The sequence below is a fragment of the Tamandua tetradactyla genome, chromosome 11 (genome assembly GCF_023851605.1).
Source record: "Tamandua tetradactyla isolate mTamTet1 chromosome 11, mTamTet1.pri, whole genome shotgun sequence".
NCBI classification, from domain to species: Eukaryota; Metazoa; Chordata; class Mammalia; order Pilosa; family Myrmecophagidae; genus Tamandua; species Tamandua tetradactyla.
In genome coordinates, this window is record NC_135337.1 from 65,922,531 (window position 1) to 65,945,370 (window position 22,840).

At 38.1% G+C, this 22,840-nt stretch overlaps 1 protein-coding gene and 1 long non-coding RNA gene across 6 annotated transcripts in view; one reads left to right on the forward strand and one right to left on the reverse strand.

Moving 5' to 3' along the window:
* Positions 1–22,840, reverse strand: part of PRKN (parkin RBR E3 ubiquitin protein ligase) — a 1,515,422-nt gene that overhangs the window by 992,359 nt on the left and 500,223 nt on the right. For all 5 annotated transcript variants that reach the window (XM_077120792.1, XM_077120791.1, XM_077120789.1 and 2 more), the window contains one exon: positions 18,089–18,329. In XM_077120792.1, the coding sequence (XP_076976907.1) occupies positions 18,089–18,329 (241 nt within the window). The remainder of the gene's footprint in view (positions 1–18,088; positions 18,330–22,840) is intronic.
* LOC143649555 (uncharacterized) lies at positions 9,859–14,070 on the forward strand. The gene is made up of 3 exons (XR_013159102.1): positions 9,859–10,123; positions 12,260–13,583; positions 13,917–14,070. It is a non-coding gene; the product is annotated as an uncharacterized LOC143649555 (long non-coding RNA).

A 22,840-nucleotide genomic window follows, 5' to 3' on the forward strand; every position in this document is an offset into this window, starting at 1 on the left:
AGGAGCAAAATTAAATTATGAAAAAGAAATTAAAACCACGACATACAGCAATATTTACTTTTATCCACTTCCTGAGTGAGGAAAGCTGACATACATGGATGGTAATTTTCATACAATAAATATTTTCTAGCACTATGCAAATGATACCTTGAAGTAGTACCATTCTTTTCTTGCCATTGATGATCTGCTTGTGAACTAGCAACCACATTTTTATTTTTAAGAGGATTTTTATCTTCTGGGAAAACTTAGGAGGCATTAATGAAGAGGATTAATGAATAATTGCTATATGTTTCATTGCTACCCACTGATTAGAAGCAATTAACTTATTTCTATTAAAAAGCCATTAAGCTAACAGGAGAAACCTGAAAATGCACAAAGCAGATCCCAGTATATCAACAATCAAGAAATATTAATCAGAGGAAGTGACAATAATACTATCTGGCAAAGCCAGATGTCATTTGAAAAAACTCACTGACCATATCCTTATTAATAGAAAGGAATCATGTGCATAAAGGTCAATGAGTGGCAATGTAATTATGTCCAAAAATCAATGAATGACAAACACTAAAGCACTAGGATGAGTTCCATTCAAAATAAAACAAGGGCAGGAAATAAAACCAGTCCTCAAAATTATAGTTTCCTATCAAAGTGTCATTCAATTATTCATACTTCAGAAGGTCTTTATCTCTCATACATGATGAGAGTATATACTCATATTAACCAGGACTACATTTAATTGCTAAAATGAGGTCCTGAAGAAGGACCTCTGTTGCTAGAGACTTTAAAGTGGACCCATATCCGTGTCATTTAGTGTTTTAGGCAATCTTACTCTTAAGCAGAGAATGTCATAGGATGACTTCTTGAATTTCCTTTCAGTGTTAGAAGTTTAAACCATATAATTTATGTTAAAGTCCATTAAAGCTTAAGAAATTAGTTTGTACCATTTTATTCTTTTACAATTCTGTTAAATGTCCTTTATTAGGCCCTTAAAATTTTGGTTACCATTATCATCATCATCTTTATTATAATCAATTATGTAGGGATATATGGTTGGATTAGGAGTTGAGGTTTTCAAAACTACTTCAATTTGCATGAGAATTTTATTATAAGAAAATATCACACAACTTTAAGGACAACAGCTAAAACCACGATTGTAAACAGTAAATAAGAAATGCATCAAGATCCTCATTACTTTATTCGAAAAGCAGTAGAGAGGCGGTTTTATATATATAACCTGATATTTAGAGATAAGAACGAAGCTGAACAGGTTGGGGTTAAAGTAATTCAGAACATGGGGATAAGGAAGACAGTGTCAATATTTTAGAATCACACATACTCTTTGAAACCATTGGAAGAAAGGTTCATTTGGTCTGGAACTGAAATTTTCTGTAGTGCATAATCTAATTCAACCTATCTGTACAGCTCATTTGAACAACTGAAACACAGGAAGCACAGAATAAGAAAGAGGCCCTTTAATCCTGTATAGATTATTGTAATGCCTGAAACATCCTAGAGTATATTAAGCAGACAATCAAAAAGTATTGGCAAAGTCTCCTGAGGGAGGGGAGAAAGAATACGGAACTATTAAACCTTACCATCAGGAAATCCCCTGATACTGTGTCAAACTTTAGTGAGATCCAAATCAATAGGCCATGCCCTTGATCATGAGGCTTACTCTTGTAAAGCTTATGTAGGTAGTGGAGAAGCTCAGGCTACTGATAGGCATGCCTAAGAGTTACTTCTGGAGGACCTCTGTTGTTGCTCAGATGTGGCCTCAGTCTCTCTAAGCCCAACTCTACAAGTGAAATCACTGCCCTCCTCATTACATGACATCCAGGGGTGAAAATCTCCCTGGCGATGTGGGAGAGGACTCCCAGGGATGAATCCAGACCTGGGACCATGGGATCAACAATAATATCCTGACCAAAAGGGGGAAAAGAAATGTAATTAATAAAGTATCTGTGGCAGAGAGAGTTCAAATACCATGGAGAGGCTACTCTGGAGGTTGCTCTTACGCAAGCTTCAGGTAGAGCTTGCTACCTATCATAACCTGCCAACCCCCAACCAGGACCATTCCAGCCAATCCTAAAGAACACTTAGGGCAATATGTAAGATTCCACAAGGGTTCCATGCACTAGAGTAACTTTCCTGAAACCTACAACCTCCAGATGGGTCCCTGGTCCAGATAAGTCCTGAAACCTAGCCCAGCCTCTCCAGAACATCAGATAGTTCCATCTCCCTACCCCATAGTAGTGACAGACCCTTCCAACAGCAAAAATTTAGAATGGCCATAGCCCAAACAACCCCAAAGAGAGGTATGGGAAGATCAAAGGTGATGGTGGAATTATACTTAGAAAATAGGACTTAACAAATGAATTTGAATGCTGAATCATTAAATTGATATCTCTTTTAGTCTCCAGTATTTTAGAACAGCTGGAAGTAAAAACCTAAAATTGTGAAAGTGTAATCCATGTCAAAGTCTGAAATGTGTTCTACAACTAACTGTGGTGCTGTGCTTTGAAATTTATAGCTTTTTTGTATATATGTTATTGTTCACAAAAAAAAAAGAAGGAGAAAAAGTCTATTTTGTGATGATAAAAAATATTTAGGCCCTCTAGCCTCCTATATTCTGGAGCAGCTAGAAGGAAAAATCTGAGAGGATCATATGGTAGCCCAGGACAAATTCTGGGATCTGTCCTGTAACCACTTGTTGAGGAGTGTTTTGAAAACTATTGCTTGTTTCTTTGCTTTGAATATATGTTATACTATACAATGAAAGAAAAATAAAGCAATGGAGTTGGCATAATTAATCGTCAGTGAAAAAATACAATGAGCTTAAGTAAAGATAAGATCATTTTATGGAGTTAAGTGGATTAAAGAGGAGATGATAAAGAGTGAGAAGTGGTTAAGACCTAGTATATTACGACAAATTATAATATTTACTTCCTATCCTTATTTATACTGTTAGCTGCATAATAGTAAAAAAAAAAAAAAAAGAAAATTTCGCTGGTTACGCTCTAGAGTCAAATGTTTTTACTTCAACTATTTTCCCATCCTAAAGGAGAACTACTTCATGAGAAAGTATTAGCTATTGTAAGATGGATTCTTTCAAACTTTGAACACTTCATCATGAACATGTTTATATTGTCTTTAAAATGTGTCTTAGAAGTAGCAAACACACACCTACATATATGATTCAATCTTTAGATAGTGAAAAGCTTGAAACTCAATGAATGGCCAACGACAGCAAATTTTCCAAATGAAGTTTTATCTACTTTCAATGAATTAGAATTCTTTCTGGAAGGAGTAACAAAGAAGCTGCATTTTTTTTGCCCCTATTAGTTCCTGTATAATTTATCAGCCTACATTGCACATCAATTTATTTATTCATTTATAGCATACCCCTTGGATAGTTCTAAAGTGGACCACCACATTTAAAATGAAAGTTACAAAAAAGTTTAAGGTAAGAAATTGCATAAAAAAAGAAGGAAATAAAGATTTGCCATCATCTAAGTGGAGATAGAAACTACAATCAAGTTTTAAATTTAGCTTTTACCCTCATATACACATCACACACACTGTGCAACAGCCTCTCATTACTGCTTCCGTTATTCCTCATTCTGAACAGAGTCCAGAGGACCGAAGCCTCTTATCATGATACAGTTTCCCAAGGAATTAATAATAATTACCTATTTATACTTGATAGAAAAAGTTTCCCTGAAACTAAGAAAGTTACTCAGTACCTAAAGAAAGCAGAGTTTCTTAGGTGCCCCTCCCAGAAGCCAGAGTAAATAGGTTAACGGAGTTCAAGTTTCCTTTTCTTGTAATTATATTACTCCTATGTAAAATTCACTTATATACTTACCATTTATTACGGATATTTTACCCAAATGAGCTGCCTCTTATGTGCAAGGCAATATTCCTAAACAATAATCAACTATTCATGCAGAAATGTTGTCTGATCAAACAGTCACATATATAAATGTGTATGTACACATACATATACCATCTGGATGTGAAAAAAAGTTCGACCCACATATAGACAAAAGTCACACACTCTCTCACCTGTTGCACTTTTTAAGCTTCTAGATAGGCAGCCCCTCTCCTCCCCCAACACAGGAGGGAATTGCAATCAACTTCAAATTACAGGAAAGAGCCTTAAAAACAATAAAGCAATTAGACATGTTCCTGAGAGATAATTACGGCCAGTAAAGATGATTATTTCCCAAAGTGCTGCTGTCTACATTTAGAAAAAACATTTCTCAGCGAGTCTTGCAGACCCGTAAGACGGGAGGACAGGCAGCGTCTCATCAGTTAAAAGCATCTGATATGAATGGGGTCCTGTACATGGCAATGGCTGCAATAAATTACCAAGTGTGTGTTCTGTTTTCTGAGACGGGCTCAATTTATCATTTTATTGAAAAGGTTCCATTATGCTAATGTCTTACCAAATCGCATTCTGCTGTTGTTGGAAGGTCAGGAGAGGATATAATTTTTTTTTACATTCAGAACCAGAAAGATGTGTTGTAGTCACCGTTTCCAAGGGTTAATAAGAAGTCATCAAAGTACATTCAAGGACTTACCACTGGCAGCTCTCCATTATGCTCTAGTTACCAAATGAAAAAAGGAAGAATATTTTTCCAAGTTTAACATACAAAAAAAAAAAAAAAAAGCAAAAACAAGAAAGAAAGAAGCTAACAGGAATTTTCCTTTGGCTTCAAGTAAAGGGGTGGGAAAAAATCTTGGAAACTTTAATTTGCCTATCAATTTGAAATAAGAGTGAAGAAGTACATATTAAATAGGTCTCTAATAGGCTCTCTGAAGAAGTAATGCCTTTGTTCAAAAATATCAAAAGTAAATTTGTTAAAGACCTACAATGTGTGCAAAACTAATATGCAAATTTTTGTGTAACTTTAATGTGTCTATAAGGAGGGTACTAAGATTGTTGACTAGTCCTAAATCCCACATTTTAGTGAATTCTCGGGGAAAAAAAATTAGGATGAGCTGATTATACAATGCAAATTGGGTATTATTACCTAGAGAAATGTCTTGTTTCCACTTTTCCCAGAATTATTGATTCCCTCCAATCACTAAGGTTGTGAACATAATTCATGAACACATTATACTATCAATCTATCAATAATTTGTAGTTAAGGGCAACAACTGTCAAACAGCTGAGTAAAAGCACATTACAACCGGATTGCTCCCTTTGGACCCATTATTGTAAATCAAAGCAACATTGGGGGAAAACAATTTCTCTCTAGAAACACTTGCCTGTTATATATTTGGCATTCAATTTTCTAATGCAGCCTGAAAAGCAGGATGTGAACAAAATAATTGCATTGCTATATATGGCATTCCGTTTTGTCTGGTTCAGTCACTGAGTGGCTACAGAGGTTTATATTCTACAGTATGAGTGTTCTTTAAATCAGGAGACCATTTTGAATGGATCGTTGATCACATTTTGATGCTATTCCCAAAGAGTTGATGAGTAAGAAGCCAGGATGCGGTTTACATCATATTAAAGTACCGAGATGGAGTTTAAAAACACTATTTTCTGACCTGGAACTAATTTCACTGAAAAAAAAAAAACAAAACAGTTTTAGAAATATGTCTGAGATAGTTTGAAAGCCCAGTTCACAAAGTTCTGTTTAAAAGAATGAAATATAACTCCTTGACAAATACAATCATGAAACTTTTCATTGACTAGCTCCAAACAAATTCAAAAGGAGTTTTCTGGAGGAATTATGTCTTTCCTATCAACTGGTATATTTGTTCACATCAAATGTAAAGGCTACTCAAAATACGACATACTTTTACTTGGGAAACAGTTATTCAGATATTTTATAAAAAAATGGAAAGATTTGTTGAAGGGCTTAGGGTGGGGTGGATGTCCTTGTGCCAGAGTATAAAGGATTAGTATTGATTTTACAAGCTGTGACAAATTGTAAACAATTACCCAGGACCACTATGATCCAATTCAAAAAGAATGAAAAGCTCTCAGTTCAAATCTTAGCCTCAGAACCTCTTAGCTGTGGAGCTTAGATAAGAAACTTAGTTTTTACGCTCAGATTATGTTTATAGGAAGGAATGATAATTATGTTCCTAATTCAAAAATGAAACAAGATAACATAACTGTAAATGCTTAATAAACTATTAGGTAAATATTTATTATTTTATTAAGAGTAAAAAAAAATGTGTCTCTGCGATTGACTAAGGATAATGGTTAGAGGAAGTAAACCATTATCTTCTTTAACCAATGACATATTAGGACTACTGTAGCTGTATTTTCTCACTATGTTGACATTATATATATATATTTCTGAAACCTGGAACAAAGGCAAAGTGATTACTAGTGTATTTTCAGCACAACACTGAGCTATTAATTGGGCTATTGTACAACTCTGCAGGGAGAGAGAAATACAAAGTATTTCTGCCCAGTGAAACAGATACACCAAATGGGTTAGGCCCTATGGGAACTAAGAACAATTTCTGTATCTATACTATACTTTTATCCTAACATCTCTTTATTAAATTGTTTGTATATGTATCTATCTACCTAACTATCCATCCATCCATCCATCCATCCATCTATCTATCTAGTCTAGCGTGTAATGCTCTTTAAGCCATCTTCTTGTGGTCAGGCAGAACCCCTTCCCCCATAATGTGACCAACCTCTAGCAAATATTCCAAGAAGCTCTCCCACTGCCCAACTCAGGATTGTCCCCACATCCACCCTCTGGCAACCGCAATCCTGTGACAAGCCCTTTATACAACAGCCATCCTCCGCAGTGGCAACCCTGCATGATGACAGCGGCCTTTAACTTGTAAACTTGGCCAATAAAGAGCTGCCAACTCCCAATTTAGCCCCCTGCACCCAAAACCAACCTGACAACTTCCTGGTCCCAAGTTAGGTGGGGAAAACCCACCGCCTCCCTCTTCCTAGTCCCCTCCCACCATTCTATATAAGCTGTGGCCCTTCCCCTGCTCAGGGCTGACGCCATCTTAGGCCGCCTGTGCACAGCCTCACAGGAAAGCTGCTTTAATCACGTCATGGTCTCTTCTCCTCCCAAGGGGCAGAGAAACCTATCATTTGTTTCCCTCAATAAATAATAAGTCGACTAAAATTTTGACACATTCATTTTAGGTTTGCATAAATCATGATTTTACCTTTTTTTTTTTTTTTTAATGTATGCTTTAACAATTTCGGAGGTCCCATCATTATGTCCAGATGGACACAGTTGATGGAGTCAAGTAAACTACACTGCCAGAGAAGTGTCCCAGGAGCTGTTACGCCCAGGCACATCTTCTCTTGATTCCTGATGTGAACCCTGGTAGTTAGAATTTCAACTCTACCAATCTGCCATTTCTCCATTTTTCCCCTTTCTATTAATTTTGTGTTGTTTCATGTTTGTGGCTCCTGCACAGACAATAATTTATTCCCCATGGATTAGGAAATGGTTTGTTTGGTCTCCCTGGAGATCTCTGAAGATGGAATGCAGAGCTCTAGTCTCTGCTGAGCAAGAGACAAGAGATGATACTTTTTTTTTTGTCTGAAGTGTTTTTGTCTATTTGTGACTTCAAATGAAATAATGAATTTCCTTCCACTGGGAAGGAAAATGACTCTTTGATCTTTGGATCAGTAAGTTTTTGTGCTTCTGTGTTGTAGGACTGAAGCTATAAATCCTCTATATTGCTGTATATTTTGTATCTGTAATTCAGAAAGGCTTTTGCTTCTTGTATCTTATATGTGAATGTTTTCCTACTACCAGGGGTTATTAATAAATTATTTTGCCTCTTAAATTAAAGGGTTTCCTTTCTGATTGTTTTATAGAAATAAATAAGCACTTATATAAATTGAATAGTATTCAACATTCATGGGAAATAAGAAAACTGAACTTCAAATATTTTAAATGTTCTAGAATTTTAAGAAATAAAAATCCTTCTTATAAAAAGTGCTAGCTCAGAAATATTTGAAGAGTCCAAGGTGAATCTTTGGATAATAATTGGATGGTTTTAATGACTTTGGTTTAAGAAAGAAAAAAGGCTTTAAATCTTTTCTCTAAGTAATCAATGTTAAATATGTGAGAAGAGTACATTTTATATTTTACAAAGCTTCAGTTTGGTTTTCCATGAAGAGAATAGTAATCCCAACCTCCTACACTTCTCATATATATATTTTTGATCAAGTAACCTAACATTATATGTCTATGATGTTTATATTTATGAAAATGTATTTATTTGAAAAAATGTAATAATAATTTGGCAAATATTTTACAGTAAGTTTATTTTGTACAGTCAGCCTAAATATAATTTCTTAGATCCTTAGATAACTTAAAATATGGATTAATATTAAATCAGACTACTCAGTGAAAATCTTTTAGGTAGCTAGATAATTTCTAATTAAGGTTAAATACAAAAGCATTGATAAACATAATTTTAACTTTATATAGTTTTTGGTTCCTTAGTTCTATATGCTACAGAACTGCTATATCTTTGGTCTTATTTATGAAGTGTTTTATTTTTGTTACTTTAAGAAAGTGTAAAAAGGGATTTCTGTGGCTATAGAAATTTGAATTACGTGAATTCATGTGCATTCCTAGTCTGCTAAAATGTATGTGTATGACAGATGTTCTCAGTGACCTCCCTCCCAGTTTTCTCTGTGAAACAGAAATTATTTTGGTTAAAAGTTATAATTTGTTTGGTTGGTGAAAATTATACTAGAAACAACAGTAACAGAAAAATATAACTGTTTATCCAAAGCAGTGGGATGAGTCTTTCTTTTTCAAAAAAGAAGACTGTTTTCTTCTTCCAAAAGCAAAATATCAATTGTCCCAGAATATGAAAGAATACGGTGAAAGACAAAACTTGAGAGAACACAGCAGCTGTAGAAAGTTTGAGGAAAGTGAATTTTACTTGCCCTTGCTTATAACACCTAAGTTTGCAAAGAAACCATGAAATGTGTTAAAATTTGGCAAAGTTCACCTATTGTCAATGGACTTATTTGTGGTATAATTTAAAAGAAAAAAAAAGAAACTTGTGAAAAACTTTTATTGTCAAATATTATATTAATGCAAAGTTAGAATTAGGCCTTTTCTCTGTTTAATGGATAAGCCATTTTAGAATTCTTAACAAGATGTAGTAAAATTTTCTTCTTTACCATCTGTGTAATCTGCCCAGATAGCAGGGATTCTAAATTCCACCCTAACAATCTCTGGTTTGTGTGGACTTTATCATGTTCATTGACAATCAAAACTAAAAAAGGCAAAGTGTTCTTACCTGCAAATGAACTAAGATTCCTTTATTCACATTTAATAAAAAACTTTTCATTATCACTTTCATTAAATAGGTAACCAACTATTGTTCCTCAGGCAGCTGGTATTTTATTATAACTAAATGACCAAATTTTCTCTGGCTTTGCATTCCCAGGATAACATTTAAAATTTAGTAAAAATAAAACAAAATTTTCAGGATATAGTTTACACTTATAACTGCCTTTGAGATTTCATAGAGGGTCCCTGGAGAGTGGTGCCAGAAATCACTGGGTTGGTTGGTTGTGCTTGGTATTTCTTAATAAGCTCAGCACTTCTGGAAGAGCTACATGGAAAGAACTGTCAAATCAGAAGAGATGCCCAGCCTTCCAGAGGTTCAGTTTGTATAGAGAAAATGCAATTCATATAAATCTCTCATGAACAGAACACTTGATGGGAAGAGCAGGAAGGTTCAGCCTGCCCTGCCCTCTGTTACATGCTTTACCCTCAGGGGAAACAGTGATCAAAGAGTTATGAACTACGTATGTACTGCATCACAGAAAAGAATTTTACTCTCTCCATTCTGCTATTATTGGCCACTGTAATAATTAACCACAGCCTTTCAGACTTATCCACCTGGTTTCTGCTTCCCTCTGAGCTTGCCTGAATACTCTGCTATAAGCTAACAGACCAGAATTTGTGTCTTCATCTTTTTATCACAGCAGGAAAAAAGGATTGTGCCAGGTATTCTCAACCACTGATACCCCAAAGAATAGAGTCACCAAAGCCTTAGAGCTGACCACAGCTTATCAACTTTCAGACTGTACCAGCAGACAAATAGAGGCTTCTAGACTCATCTGGTCTTGTGTGCGGTGAGTTGCTTCTCTCTTGCTGCTATCAGGATTTTCTCTTTCTGGAAATTTGCCAGTATAAGTTGGATACATCCAAAATAAACAAACATCAGGGCAGCTATGATAACATTATTAATTAAAACATTAAGTACTCAGGAAAAGATGTCATCTTTCTCATCTTCATGAAGGAAACTTGTTTATGGTCAATTTGAAGTACGGTGCTGCACTGCCTGCAGAGATGTCTTTTTTTCTTGTACTCTTGGTCTAGCTTTCCCCAAGTTTGTGTTCACTTGTTAACCTGCTGATGCCTATGGCTCACATCTGTGACTTTCCCCAGTTTATCTGCTCCTTTGACCTAAATATTCTGTCGCTCTATGGAATGGGGAAAGTATTCTTTGCTAAAGGGTACTTTGGGCAAGTCCCGGTAGAAAAAATAAAAATAAAATGGTTCCTGATGACCAAACAGACCATGAAACCCAAAGACTAACATTATTTTCTGAAGGAATACTCCAGAAGGAGGTGTGCATTGCTTAATAGAAAACAAAAACAAAATGTTCCAGGTGATTTAGGGGTGGAAGAGGTTGAAAATCTACGATTCCAGGAAAGCCATGAATGGCTTTGTTTGTGACATCATTCCTCATTATTCTGAATAGTCCAGTTTTAATTTGGTCCGAAGTGTTTAGTGGAGGGAACCAAAATTAAAAATATATAAATACATAGATGGATGAATAATGAAATAAAACTGCTAGGTAAGAAAAGAGGGATCAAAGGGCAGTCTCCAGAAGAGGAAGTACCCCAAGTATGGCATGGGGACAAGCTGTTTTCTATTCTGAATCACAGGTCCTGAACTGTGACTTAAAGCCCTGGAGCAACATGAAGCTTTAGTACATGCCAGTGGAAAGGGAAAGAGTAACAAAACTAGCTAGTGCCATTTAGTGCCTGGTGCTGTTCCAAGCTCTTGCCATAAAAGAGCTCTTTTAGTTGTGGCAACAACTCCACGAGGTCGGTACTTTCATTACCTCTATTTTAAATGGGGAAAGTAAGGCATGGCATGGTAAGAAAGTTGGTGTTTCTCAAACTGTAATTAGCGCAATTTGTCTGAGGAATTGCAAGTGCAAATTTTGTCTCAGTAGGTCTGGGATGGTAAGGAAGATTGTACATTTCTGACAAATTCCCAAGTGAGGTTGATGCTGCTGGCCCATAGATGAGACTTGGAGCAAGAAAGAATGGAAATTGGTCAAGGTCACAGAGCTAGTAAGAGGTAGAGAGAGGTGGCATTTGAACTCAGCCCACCCTTGTCTTAGTTTGCCAGAGCGGCTAGGACAAATAGCACACACTGGACTGGCTTCAGCAGTAGGAATTTATGGTTGCATGGTTTTGGAGACTAGAAGTCCACCATCAGGTATGGGCAAGTTTGCTTCCTGATCGCAATCTTTACCATCACATGGCATCTCTCTCTACTAGTCTCTGCTTCTCCGATTTCCATGGACCTACGGAAATGACTGAGTCCAAATTTCCTTTATGTATAAGGCCTCCAGTCATGAGGACTAAGGCCCACTCTCATCCCATCTGGTCGCATCTAAACAGGATCCTCGAAGATCCTGCTCACAAGAGTCCACACCTTAACTAATAACAGCAGTTTTACAAATGGTGTTTACATGTGGGTTCCCACCAAAAGGGCCTGGAGTTAGCATCTGACATGTCTTTTCTGGGGGATGGGATTCAATCCCCAATTACGTGACTTAGCCCTAGACCTTAGGATCTGTGTCCCACTCAGTCCACTCAAGAATCCTCTTTACAAATGAGCTCACATCGGCAGGATGTGGGGTTAGGATCTTTGTGGAAGAAATGATTCAGTCCATGAAAGTGATTAAAAAAAAAAAGTTCCTGATATGTTGTTTACTAGTCATGAGGGTTTCAGCTTCTTTTGTGAAATGGACATTTTCCTAACTCCTATTTCCATGACAAAGGTGAAATCATGATTCTATGTGTAAAATTTTTGGAAGCTACAGGTGATACAAAACACTATACCTTCAATATTAAAGTTTCACAAGATTCCTGCCAGTCTTCATTCAGAAAAAAATCCAGAAAGTTTGAAACAGTTTATTTCTCTCACTTAATTTGTCATTTTTTTTCTTTATCTTTCTTCTGACCAAGTCAAGAAAGTGGAATCCAGCAGCTCATCTGCATTTTTGGCAACCCTGCATTAACTCAATGCTTGAATGGTTCCCAAGAGGGAACCACCAGCTGTAAAGACTCAGCCTCAGCTCACTTTTCTCTCTAGTGCAACTCTTACCATCTTGGCAGATCCCCTGTGTCCTCCTGAAAAAGCCTTCAGGCTTCAAGGAGTAAAGAACGTAAATGAGTTACTTGGTTTGCCTTTAAGGACTCGAGGAGAGGGGTGCTCTCTTGCTACAAGCATGGTCATTTCTCACCTACTTGCCCTTACGGTGTGTTTTAACCAAAAAAACATGCTGATGTCTTAAAAGAAACAACCTCAAAAAACAAAACACTTCCAACAAGTGGGCACACCAAAATAGGCAGGACGGAATGCCCGCCTGGGTTTGCCTTTCCGGTGCTGGGGAGTGAGTGCAACCTGCAGCCCGGCCAGCAGGTGGCGGCGTGGCTGAAGGAACCTGTCCAGTGTCCCTAGCACTCCTTCCAGTTCCACCCAGCCCCCCAGCTCCTCTGTTTTCCCAAGTGTTTAAGAAGAGAAATGCCTGATTTGGGAAACATTATCTCCAACATCCATGGGGGGCTTTGGGTCAACCCTCCACAGTAGAACCAGCAACCTGATCACATCAGTCCTCCTTATGGAAAATAGAAATCAGCAGAAAAGGACAGCTGTGACTGTGTGAAAACTACTCAGGCTTGTCCACATGGATGGGTGAGTGTGCTCAAGCCCTTCCACCATGACCAGTGCCTCCCAGTACATGCACATCCTTCTTGTGTTTCAAGGTCTTCCTCGTATGCCTGTCTCAGCCTCTCCACCCTCTAACCTCCATATTACTTTGATTCTACCTCTTTCTCGGAATTCACTTCATTTTGGCTCGTATATGTACATCATCTTCTAAACTGTAAGTTACTTGAGGGTCAGGGTCTTCTTTATATTTGTGTCTCCTGTTCCCTGTCACTTTATGATATGCAAGAAGGCTGACAAAAACGAATGAGGATGTGTTTACTTGGCATTGCACTGGTGCGTATGGTTGCTTATCTGCAAGTTCCTCACCAAGCTCCTTAGGGCTAGGGATGTCGCTTACCCTCAGCAGACCCTGCGGCATACTGCACCATGCTGTCAACATTAAACTCTTACCATTTTCTCTGCCACATGTGATAAAGAAGAGTTGCTAAAGTGATATTTTATACGTCAAATGAAACTTTTTGACAGTATGATAAAATATCCAGCACCATCCACGTGCCAGGCAATGGAGATACAAAGCGTATTTGACCTGCATCTGATGATCGGCATACCTTCAAAAGGGTAAGCAGAAATGTTAAAAATAATGACAGTACATATAAAGTATGACAAAGAGGAAGGAGCGATTTGCTCTGCTTTTGGAATAATGCTAAGACTTTCTGAAAAAGAATATAGGACAATTATCTCCTCCTTCCCATCAGGAAATAGATCAGGCTGGCAAAATCCCAGCTACTGTGCTGTATCATTTTCTGTGTTCTCACAGAAAAAGTATTTTACAGTAAAAAAAATGTGTGTGGTAGAGGAGAAACTCTTGGCAGAACCAGAATGTGTTTTTAATAATTTGATATGATCTCAACTTGAAGTTGTTTTAGCCTGACTGCCAAAATTTTGTTTCAGGGTAGGCTTACACAGGAGGCACTCCTTAAAGCTGTCCAAAACACCAAGAAATTCACACCTTCTGGCTTAAAGATGCATTTTCAAGTCCTTGAAATTTGATTTTGAGTAAAATGAGAAGTAAGTCCGAAGCTCATCATTTTATTTCATTATACACATCCATGACTGATTTGTATTTGTATTGTGTTAACTCACAATCCCAGAATAATTTTCATGATGTATGGCATTTGATCACTGATGAAACATCTTTGGTAAGAATGTATTGTCTACTAGTTATGGCACATCTATGACATGCATCCAGGGCTCAAGTTTTAAACAATTTAGTGTTGTCTTGTTTTCCTTTTATAGTTTCTATTATATGTTTTCATATTACATTTGAATAATTCATCCCAGGAAATAATGTTACATCAAAATAGAAATATATATGCTTATTGAATAGTAACAGGTTTTTCAGTACTAATAAAATGCTTCTTTGTTAAGCTGAGGGGAGTAAGACTTGAAAGAACTGGACAAAATTAACAAAAACTATCTCTTTAAAACCAATAATCTACGAAAAAATACTACCACATGTGACATGGGAGTTGAGTTTCAAAATCTGGCTCCTTGGCTGCGATTAACAATTAATTATCATAATCGTTAAAACAGCCCAATGTAAAACCAATTTACCTAGATGAAATGCGGACATTCATTTATTACTCCTGATTCCTGTAGTTGGTATAGAATAGTGGAAATTTAGAACCAAGCTTTGGAGGGAAGCAGACCTTGGTAATGTTGGGTTTTTCCTGGATAAGGCCCTCAACTTGTCTGCTTCTGCTTCCCCATCTATAGTAAGGACATTCATATTGTCTCCTGAAGAATTAAATGAGACACCCCCCCCCCCCCATAAACTGCTCAGTGTAGAGCCGGGTTCATGGGCAGCTCTCACACGTGTTGGCTCTTGGGATGGGTATGGTGGCATGTCTATGACTTCACCCCTGTTGCTTCTGCCCTGGCCTCCTACAAGTCTGCCCTGCACGGCCAGGTGAGCCTGCAGTCAAGCCAGATCACCTCACCCCATTCCTCAAAACTCCCCAGCAGCTCCCCTCTCACCTGGTGACCTCCACAGCACAGCCAGGATCCACAAAACACCATAGGACCTTCCCCCTTTTCCGACCCATGGGCTCCCACAGTTCCTTACTCCTTGGCCCCCAGCCAATTCGCCCCTCGCTGTCCAAGGGCATCCCATCCCCAGGGTCTTATGCTTTGCCGACCACCTGAGGCACAAGTGGAGGCTACCCCAGTCACTGCAGGTGTCCCCTCCAGTGTTGCCTCATCAGCAAGGCCTCCTGATACCCTTAAAGCCAGAGAGCCCCTCTGACACCCTCCACTGCCTCACCCTGCTAAATGTTTCTTAGCAGGATATATGTGGAGACAAACCTGTGTATAAACAAAGAATACCTGATGGTTCTTAATCATCCTAGGATGAGCTCTACTTTCATCTGTTTTTATTTCTTATTACATCACAGACCCAGAGCTGTGCCAGCCACCTAGCACGGGCTTGGTAACCATATGATTAAGCATTTAATTCATGTATAACCATATGATTAAGCATTTAATTCATGTATGACAGATATTAGAGAATATTCCTGCTTTGCCCTTGGTCCCATAGCTTCATCTCATCTGATTGCCAAGAGGGGAGGGAAAATGTCTCATTAAAAAGACACACAAACATGGCATGTGCCCTTAATTTATGTATGGGTAACTTGGAGTCCAGAGTAGCTCACTCAATATTCTTATTCAAAAGTACATAATTTATTTTACTCATTAAACTTATTTAAAATGGCAATTTTTCTTTCCCTTTTGAGGGAAGTGCGGTTCCCTGACCAGCAGCAGCACCTGGGAACTTGCTGGAAATGCAGTCTCACAGGCTCCCCACCAGGCCTAATGAATTGAAATCTTGCAGGTGAGCACCAGCAATCTGTGTTTAATAAGCCCTCTGGTGACTCTGAGGCACACTCAAGTTTGAGGTCCCCCTTCTCCCCAAAATGCTTCCCTTCCACCTGAAACCTGGGTGGTCTATGGAGTGCACTCAGTGGAACCCAGAGCTGTTAGATTGGAAAAATCTTGCTACAGGCCGCTTTGCAGAGTGGGTCAGTCTCAGGATTCCTGGACTTCCACCCCCACCAGTCAACTGAATCAAAATTTCTGGCCATGGAATAAGAATTCCCAGCGATGGAACAGGCATGGTACAAGCACCCCCATAAAATTCTTCTGCACATTAGAGTTATTCACAAGCTATCACTTTAATTAAAGGAAAAGAATCATTTAAACAGGCTGTTATCCAACAGGCATGCCCAACAGAACCCCATTCAAATACTGAAATAATTAAGATGTTTTAAGAGTGAATTCTTGTTTTCTACCTAAATTTTCAATAAAGCATTAGTTTTAAGGTTAAATAAGTTTCTGCACAGGAATTCTGATGAATGTCTTATGTTTACATTTTTAAAGGAATTTATTACGCACTTATCAGCACTTTTCTAGATTTTGGAGGAAACTACAGTCAATTGGTCTAAGACCATGTTCTCAAAGAGACAAGCAGTGAGCGCAGAAAGGTGCTGGGAAGAGCTTACTCCTGTCTCCGATGGTGGTGGGAAAAGTCTGGAAGGACGCTGTCCCAGCTAGCCACCTGGATACACGAAACTGACAGGCCCCAGTGATTGGGGTGGATGAAAGCAAGGCTAAGTATAGGATAGTGTAGCTGAGAGACGTGTGGGAAGCAAAGGCTCAATACAGAGTGAAAAGGCGTTTGTAGGCTCTTGCTGCAGTGGTCTCTCATTTGTGATGTTGGGAAAATTTCAAGAATTTATTTAATCTATTGTTTGGATTGAAATATTTACACACTTAAATTAAAATATATATAAAAAATACTTAAATTGAAAAAATATAAAAAATATATATATTAGGGCTCTCTAGAGAAATGGAACCAACAGGAGAGACCTGTAAATATGAGATTTATAAAGATGTCTTTATAAATGGGAATGGAAGAGTTCAAATTCCGCAGGGCAGGCTGTGAAGCTGGTGGCTCCAATGAAGGGTCTGGACCAACTTCACAGGAGATGCAGTGAAAGAGTCTCTCTTCTTCCTTAAAAGTCCTCAACTGGTTGGATTATCTCATTGGTGGGTGTATTAGTTAGGGTTCTCTAGAGAAACAGAATCAACAGGGAACACTCGCAAATATAAAATTTATAAAAGTGTCTCACGTGACCGCGGGAACGCAGAGTACAAAATCCACAGGGCAGGCTGTGAAGCTGACGATTCCAATGGAGGGTCTGGACAAACTCCACAGGAGAGGCTTGCCAGCCGAAGCAGGAAGAGAGCCTGTCTCTTCTGAATCCTCCGTAAAAGGCTTCCGGTGATTAGATTAAGCGTTACTCACTGCAGAAGATACTCCCCTTGGCTGATTACAAATGGAATCAGCTGTGGATGCAGCTGACGTGATCATGATCTAATTCTATGAAATGTCCTCATTGCAACAGACAGGATAGCACTTGCCTAACCAAACAGGTACCACCACTTGGCTGAGTTGACATATGAAGCTGACCATGACAGTGGGAGACACACCTTAGTTGATCACAGATATAATCAGCCACAGATGCACTCAACTGACTGACGTTTTAATCATCCAGCCACAAAACATCCTTGCAGCAATGGTCAGGCCAGTGCTTGACAACTGGGCATCTGCACTTGGCCAAGTTGATACCAGAACCTAACTGTCACAGAGACTATTAGATATTTAGCATCATCTGCTCTGAACTTACTGGCATCTTAAAACCTACAGAGAAGATTTTCTCAATGAAAAATATGTTTGAAGGTGATAAGCACACGAATTTGTCAGTAATTCCAAATTTATAAATCATCAAAGAATGACTGAAGATGACTGGTAATTTTATGGAAAAGAAGGGCCATATTTTTAAAGTTTTCAGAAAAAAATTCCAGTGATAAGACATTCGAGTCAAATACACTAAGAAACTGAGAATACAAAGAATAAATATTTTTCTATTTGGACTGGATTATTCTCCAATCCAAAACTTACCATGAACTAAGTATGAACAGACTGAGGCTGTCCTGCATGAGAACTTTACTAAACAAACAAGTAAAATGCTCTCCTAGCCTGAGACAGAAGAATTTACAGTTACCTGATGTGCTGGCTGCTGGTGAATCCTTCTTCCTGCTGTTATTCAGAATGACAGCCAGACCCACCGAGTCAGCCGGGAGGACCGAGCCGCTGAGGTCCACTCGAGTTAAGCTCTCAGCATTTCTTCCCAGGCCTCCTGCCGGGCACCTGGGGTTGTAGCCTACAGGTGTGTCCACTTCCTGACCTCCTCTTTGAAGCCTCTGCACAACGTGCACGATGCTCTGCTGTTCCAGGTGGCAGTTCTGTTTGGGAGCGAGATGAAAACATATGGGAAAGTGGCAAGCATTAAATTCCAAATAAAGTTTAACGTGTCCTCAATTCTAGACTGTGCAAAATATTCTAAAATCTGTGCATGTACGATTTTTACATGCAGTAATGGAACTTAAAAGGAAGTGACATGTGCAAATTGATCAAATCAGGCATACGTGTCCTGCCAATCAGGTCACAGCCTTACATTTTGTACATGTGCAAAAAGCAATATTAAACTGAGGCCAGAAACTGGGAATAAGTGGAACTTGACAACAGACAACTAAAACAATATTCAAAGGGACGTGAAATCTAGTAGGGGGGAAAAGTACCATGCAGTACACATAAGCATGGTGAAAACTAATGTTATTTGAGAACAGATTTACTCCAGTGATTTTTCCTCATAATTATCAAATTTAATTACTGGCATTCATTTTCATTTTATAAAATACAGAAAGTTAGTTATTATCAACTACAGGGCATTTCTATCGAGAACTTAAAGAAAATATGTTTACAGTGGACTCGGCAGGCTTGTATCCCTCTTCCAGGTCTACAGTGTTCCATCAGCGGTGGAAATAAATAATACAGACTAATGCCATTTCAGGATAGGTCTGCTTTTCCAGCCAATTTCACAATGAAAATCCGTAAACATTTACAAAAATTTATCGCACCCATATATAGATGTGTACGAAAAGGAGACAGACTGTAGTAGAATAAAAGAAGATAGATGAATTACTGGGAAGAAAACTGGGCTATTAGGCTGATTGGCTAGAATGAAAGAGTTACTCCATCTGCTACCCACTTAGGACACAGGTTAGTACCTTGCTCTCATGATGAACTCTGCATGTTTACGTCTTCACACCGCCTCTCATCGTTTCTTTATTGTTTTCACTTTTTTATATACAAAAAAGCAATACATTTCATCAAAACAATTAGTTATAGAACAGACTTCAGAGTTTGGTATGGGTTACATTTTCACAACTTTAGCTTTTTCCTTCTAGCTGCTCCGAGACACTGGAGATGTAAAGAAATATCAATATAATGATGCGGTAGTCATCCTCATATGTTAAATCCTATCTTCTCTGTTATAACTCCACCTTCTGCTTTGATCTTTTTCCCAGTCTTTAGGGGTACTTGGGCTATGCCCTTTAACTTTTTACATTTTGGAAAGGGGTGTTGATAATATAGGATATGGGGATGGGATTAGTTGATATTCCTCTGGGTTTCAGTACTTATCTGGCCTAGGAACCATTTGGAGATTGTACATACATTCTGGAAAGTAATCATAGTGCATAGAACCTTTGCAGAATCTCAGATAGAGCCTTAGGTGTTCTTTAGAGTTGGCAGGAAAGGTTTGGGTTGGGGTTTGCAAACCATGGTAAATAGTAATATCTAACTGAAGCTTACATAAGAGTAGCCTCCAGAATAGCCTCCTGACTCTATTTGAACTCTCTCAGCCACCGATACCTTACTTGTTTTTTACAATTCTTTTCCCTGTTTTGGTCAGGGACACATTGTTAATCCTATGGTGCCAGGGCCAAGCTCATCCCTGGGAGTCATGTCCCACATTGCCAGGAAGACTTTCATCCCTGTATGTCAGGTCCCACGTAGTGGGGAGAGTAATGATTTCACTTGCAGAGTCAGGCTTGCAGAGAGGCCACATCTGAGCAACAAAAGAGGTCTTCTGAAAGTAACTCTTAGGCATAACTATAGGTAGGCTTAGCTTCCCCACTACAGAAATAAGCTTCATAAGAGCAAGTCTCAAGATCAAGGGCTTGGCCTATTGACTTGGGAGTCCTTAATATTTGACACAGCATCAGGGGTTTCCTAGATGGCAAAGTTTAATAATTACATATTTTTTTCTTCCATCCCTTAAGGGGATACTTTTTAATTATCTGCTTAGCATACTTTGGGATGTTTCTGGACTATTAAGCTATGCAGAATTATACATTAAGCTATAAAGAATTACAAACCCTCATTCCCATTCTGGACTCCACATGTTTGGGTTGTTTAAATGAGCTATGAAGAGAGGTTGAGTTAGATTATGTGCTACAGAAAATTTATGTTTTGGGCAAAATAAACCTCTCTCTCTTTGGTCTCATACAATAGGTGAAGTTCTAAAATACAGACAATATATTCCTTACCCCTGTATTCTGATTTACCTTAGTGCTGACCTATACAGCTTTGTTCTTATCTTTAATTGAAGCCTGATCTCTTTTCAGTTTAATAATTGTTGTATGTAGCAATGCTGATTTTCAGACCTGCAGACTCCTACTCCAAGTCTTAGGCAGGTACCCAAAGATTCAGGGAAATATCAGTTTATACATATATATACTTCCTCTCAAAATCTAGAAAAACAATTACAGCTCCAGACTAAATATGACTGCTGTAAGAAACTTACAATCTAGGCCCCTGTTTCTATAAGTATTTTCTAAATGAGACCATACACTATTTGCTCTTTTGTATGTGGCTTATTTTGCATCACAAAATGCCCCACAGGTTCATTCACCTCCTTGCATTCCTCATGACTTCATTCCTTTCTGTAGCAGCACAATATTCAATCATATGTACACACAACAGCTTGTCATTCTACTTCTTAGTCAATGTACCCTTCAGCCACCTCCATTCATTGGGCATCATGGATAATGTCCAAAGTCAAAAATCCATGTCTCACATTATCCTCACTTAGTTGTACAATCATCACACTCTTAAATTTAGATAATTTCCATCACTTCAAAGAGAAAAATAACTGATAAATTCACCCTAACCAAATAGAAATCCAAACCTTCTCTTAACTCTTGCCCTTCCCCTTCAGTCATTTACCTCTGGTATTACTTTGGTACTGTTGATATCTTCCTGTTAAGCATAGCCCATAACATGCAATAATAATTGTCCCCCTATATCCTGATATTATTTACTCTATGTTCAAGATACATACCTTTATAGTAGTTCATGCAAGAACTTATTTATATTTGTAGTGTTCATTGGTGGGACATAGGGGTCTATACAACCCCTTTCAATCATGTTCACCTTCAATATGGTAATATTACTTATAGACCCACTAGTGAACCACCTTCACTTCTGTCCATTCCGTTGCATTTAAGTTCAACCTCATTAGCTAACCGTTCACCCATCTCTAGCTTCTGTGTATCTTTAGGCCCCTGTGTTCTGTATTATAAGCCTCTGACTTTACCTTTACCATAGTCATAGAAGTGGAATCACAGCATCTATTGTTTTGTATCTGGCATATCTCACTCAGCATTATGTCCTCAAGGTTCATCCACCTTGTCATGTGTGTCAGGAAGTCATTTTATCATATTGCCGCATAAGATTCCATCATATATATAAACCACATTTTGTTAATCCATTCATCTGTTGATGGACACTTTGATTATTTCCATCGTTTGGTGATTAAGAATAATGCTGCTATGAACATTGGTGTACAAATATTTGTTTCTGTCACTGCTTTCAGCCCTTCTCGGTATATATCAAGTAGTGGTATTACTGGGTCATAGGGTAACTCGATATTTAGCTTTTTGAGGAACCACCAGACTGTCTTCCATAGCAGTGGTACCATTATACATCTTTACCAAAAGTGCAAAAGTATCTCAACATTTGTAGTTTCCTGTTGGTTTAGTAGCAGCCATTCTTATAGGTGTGAGGTGGTATCTCATTGTAGTCTTGATCTGCATTTCCCTTATAGCTAGTGAAAATGAGCATCTCTTTATGTGCTTTTGAGCCATTTGCATTTGTTCTTCAGAAAAATGCCTATTCATATCATTAGCCCACTTTATAATTGGATTGTTTGTTCTTTTGTTGTTGAGCTGTATGATTTCTTTAGGTATATAGGATATCAAATCTTTATGCAATACATGATTTCCAAATATTTTCTCCCATTGATTTGGCTGCTGCTTCAACTTTTTGACAGTCCTTTGCGGCACAAAACCATTGATTTTGAGGAGTTCCTATTTATCTATTTTTTCTTTTGCTGCTTGTGCTTTTTAGGAAGCTACCTCCCATTACTAGGTCTTGAAGATGTTTTCCTACATTTTCTTCTAGGAGTTTTATGTTACTGGTTCTTATATTTAGGTGTTTGATGCAATTTGAGCTAATTTTTGTATAGGGTATAAGGTAAGGGTCCTCTTTCATTCCTTTAACTATTGATCCAGTTCTCCCATGCCCATTTATTGAAAAGACTTCTGTCCTGGTTCAGTGGATTTAAGGGCTTTGTCGAAGATCCATTAACCATAGATTTGTTGGTCTATTTCTGCACTCTCAGTTCGATTCTATGGGTCAATATTTCTGTCTTTGTGCCAGTACCGTGCTGTTTTGACCACTGTGGCTTTATCATGAACTTTAGAATCAGGAATGTTTATCCTCCCACTTTGTTCTTCTTTTTTAGTATGCTTTTAGCCATTTGGGGTTTTCCAGGTAAATATGGTAAGTAGCTTTCCAAGTCTTCTAAGTAGGTTGATTGGTATTGCATTAAATTTTGATTGGTACTGCA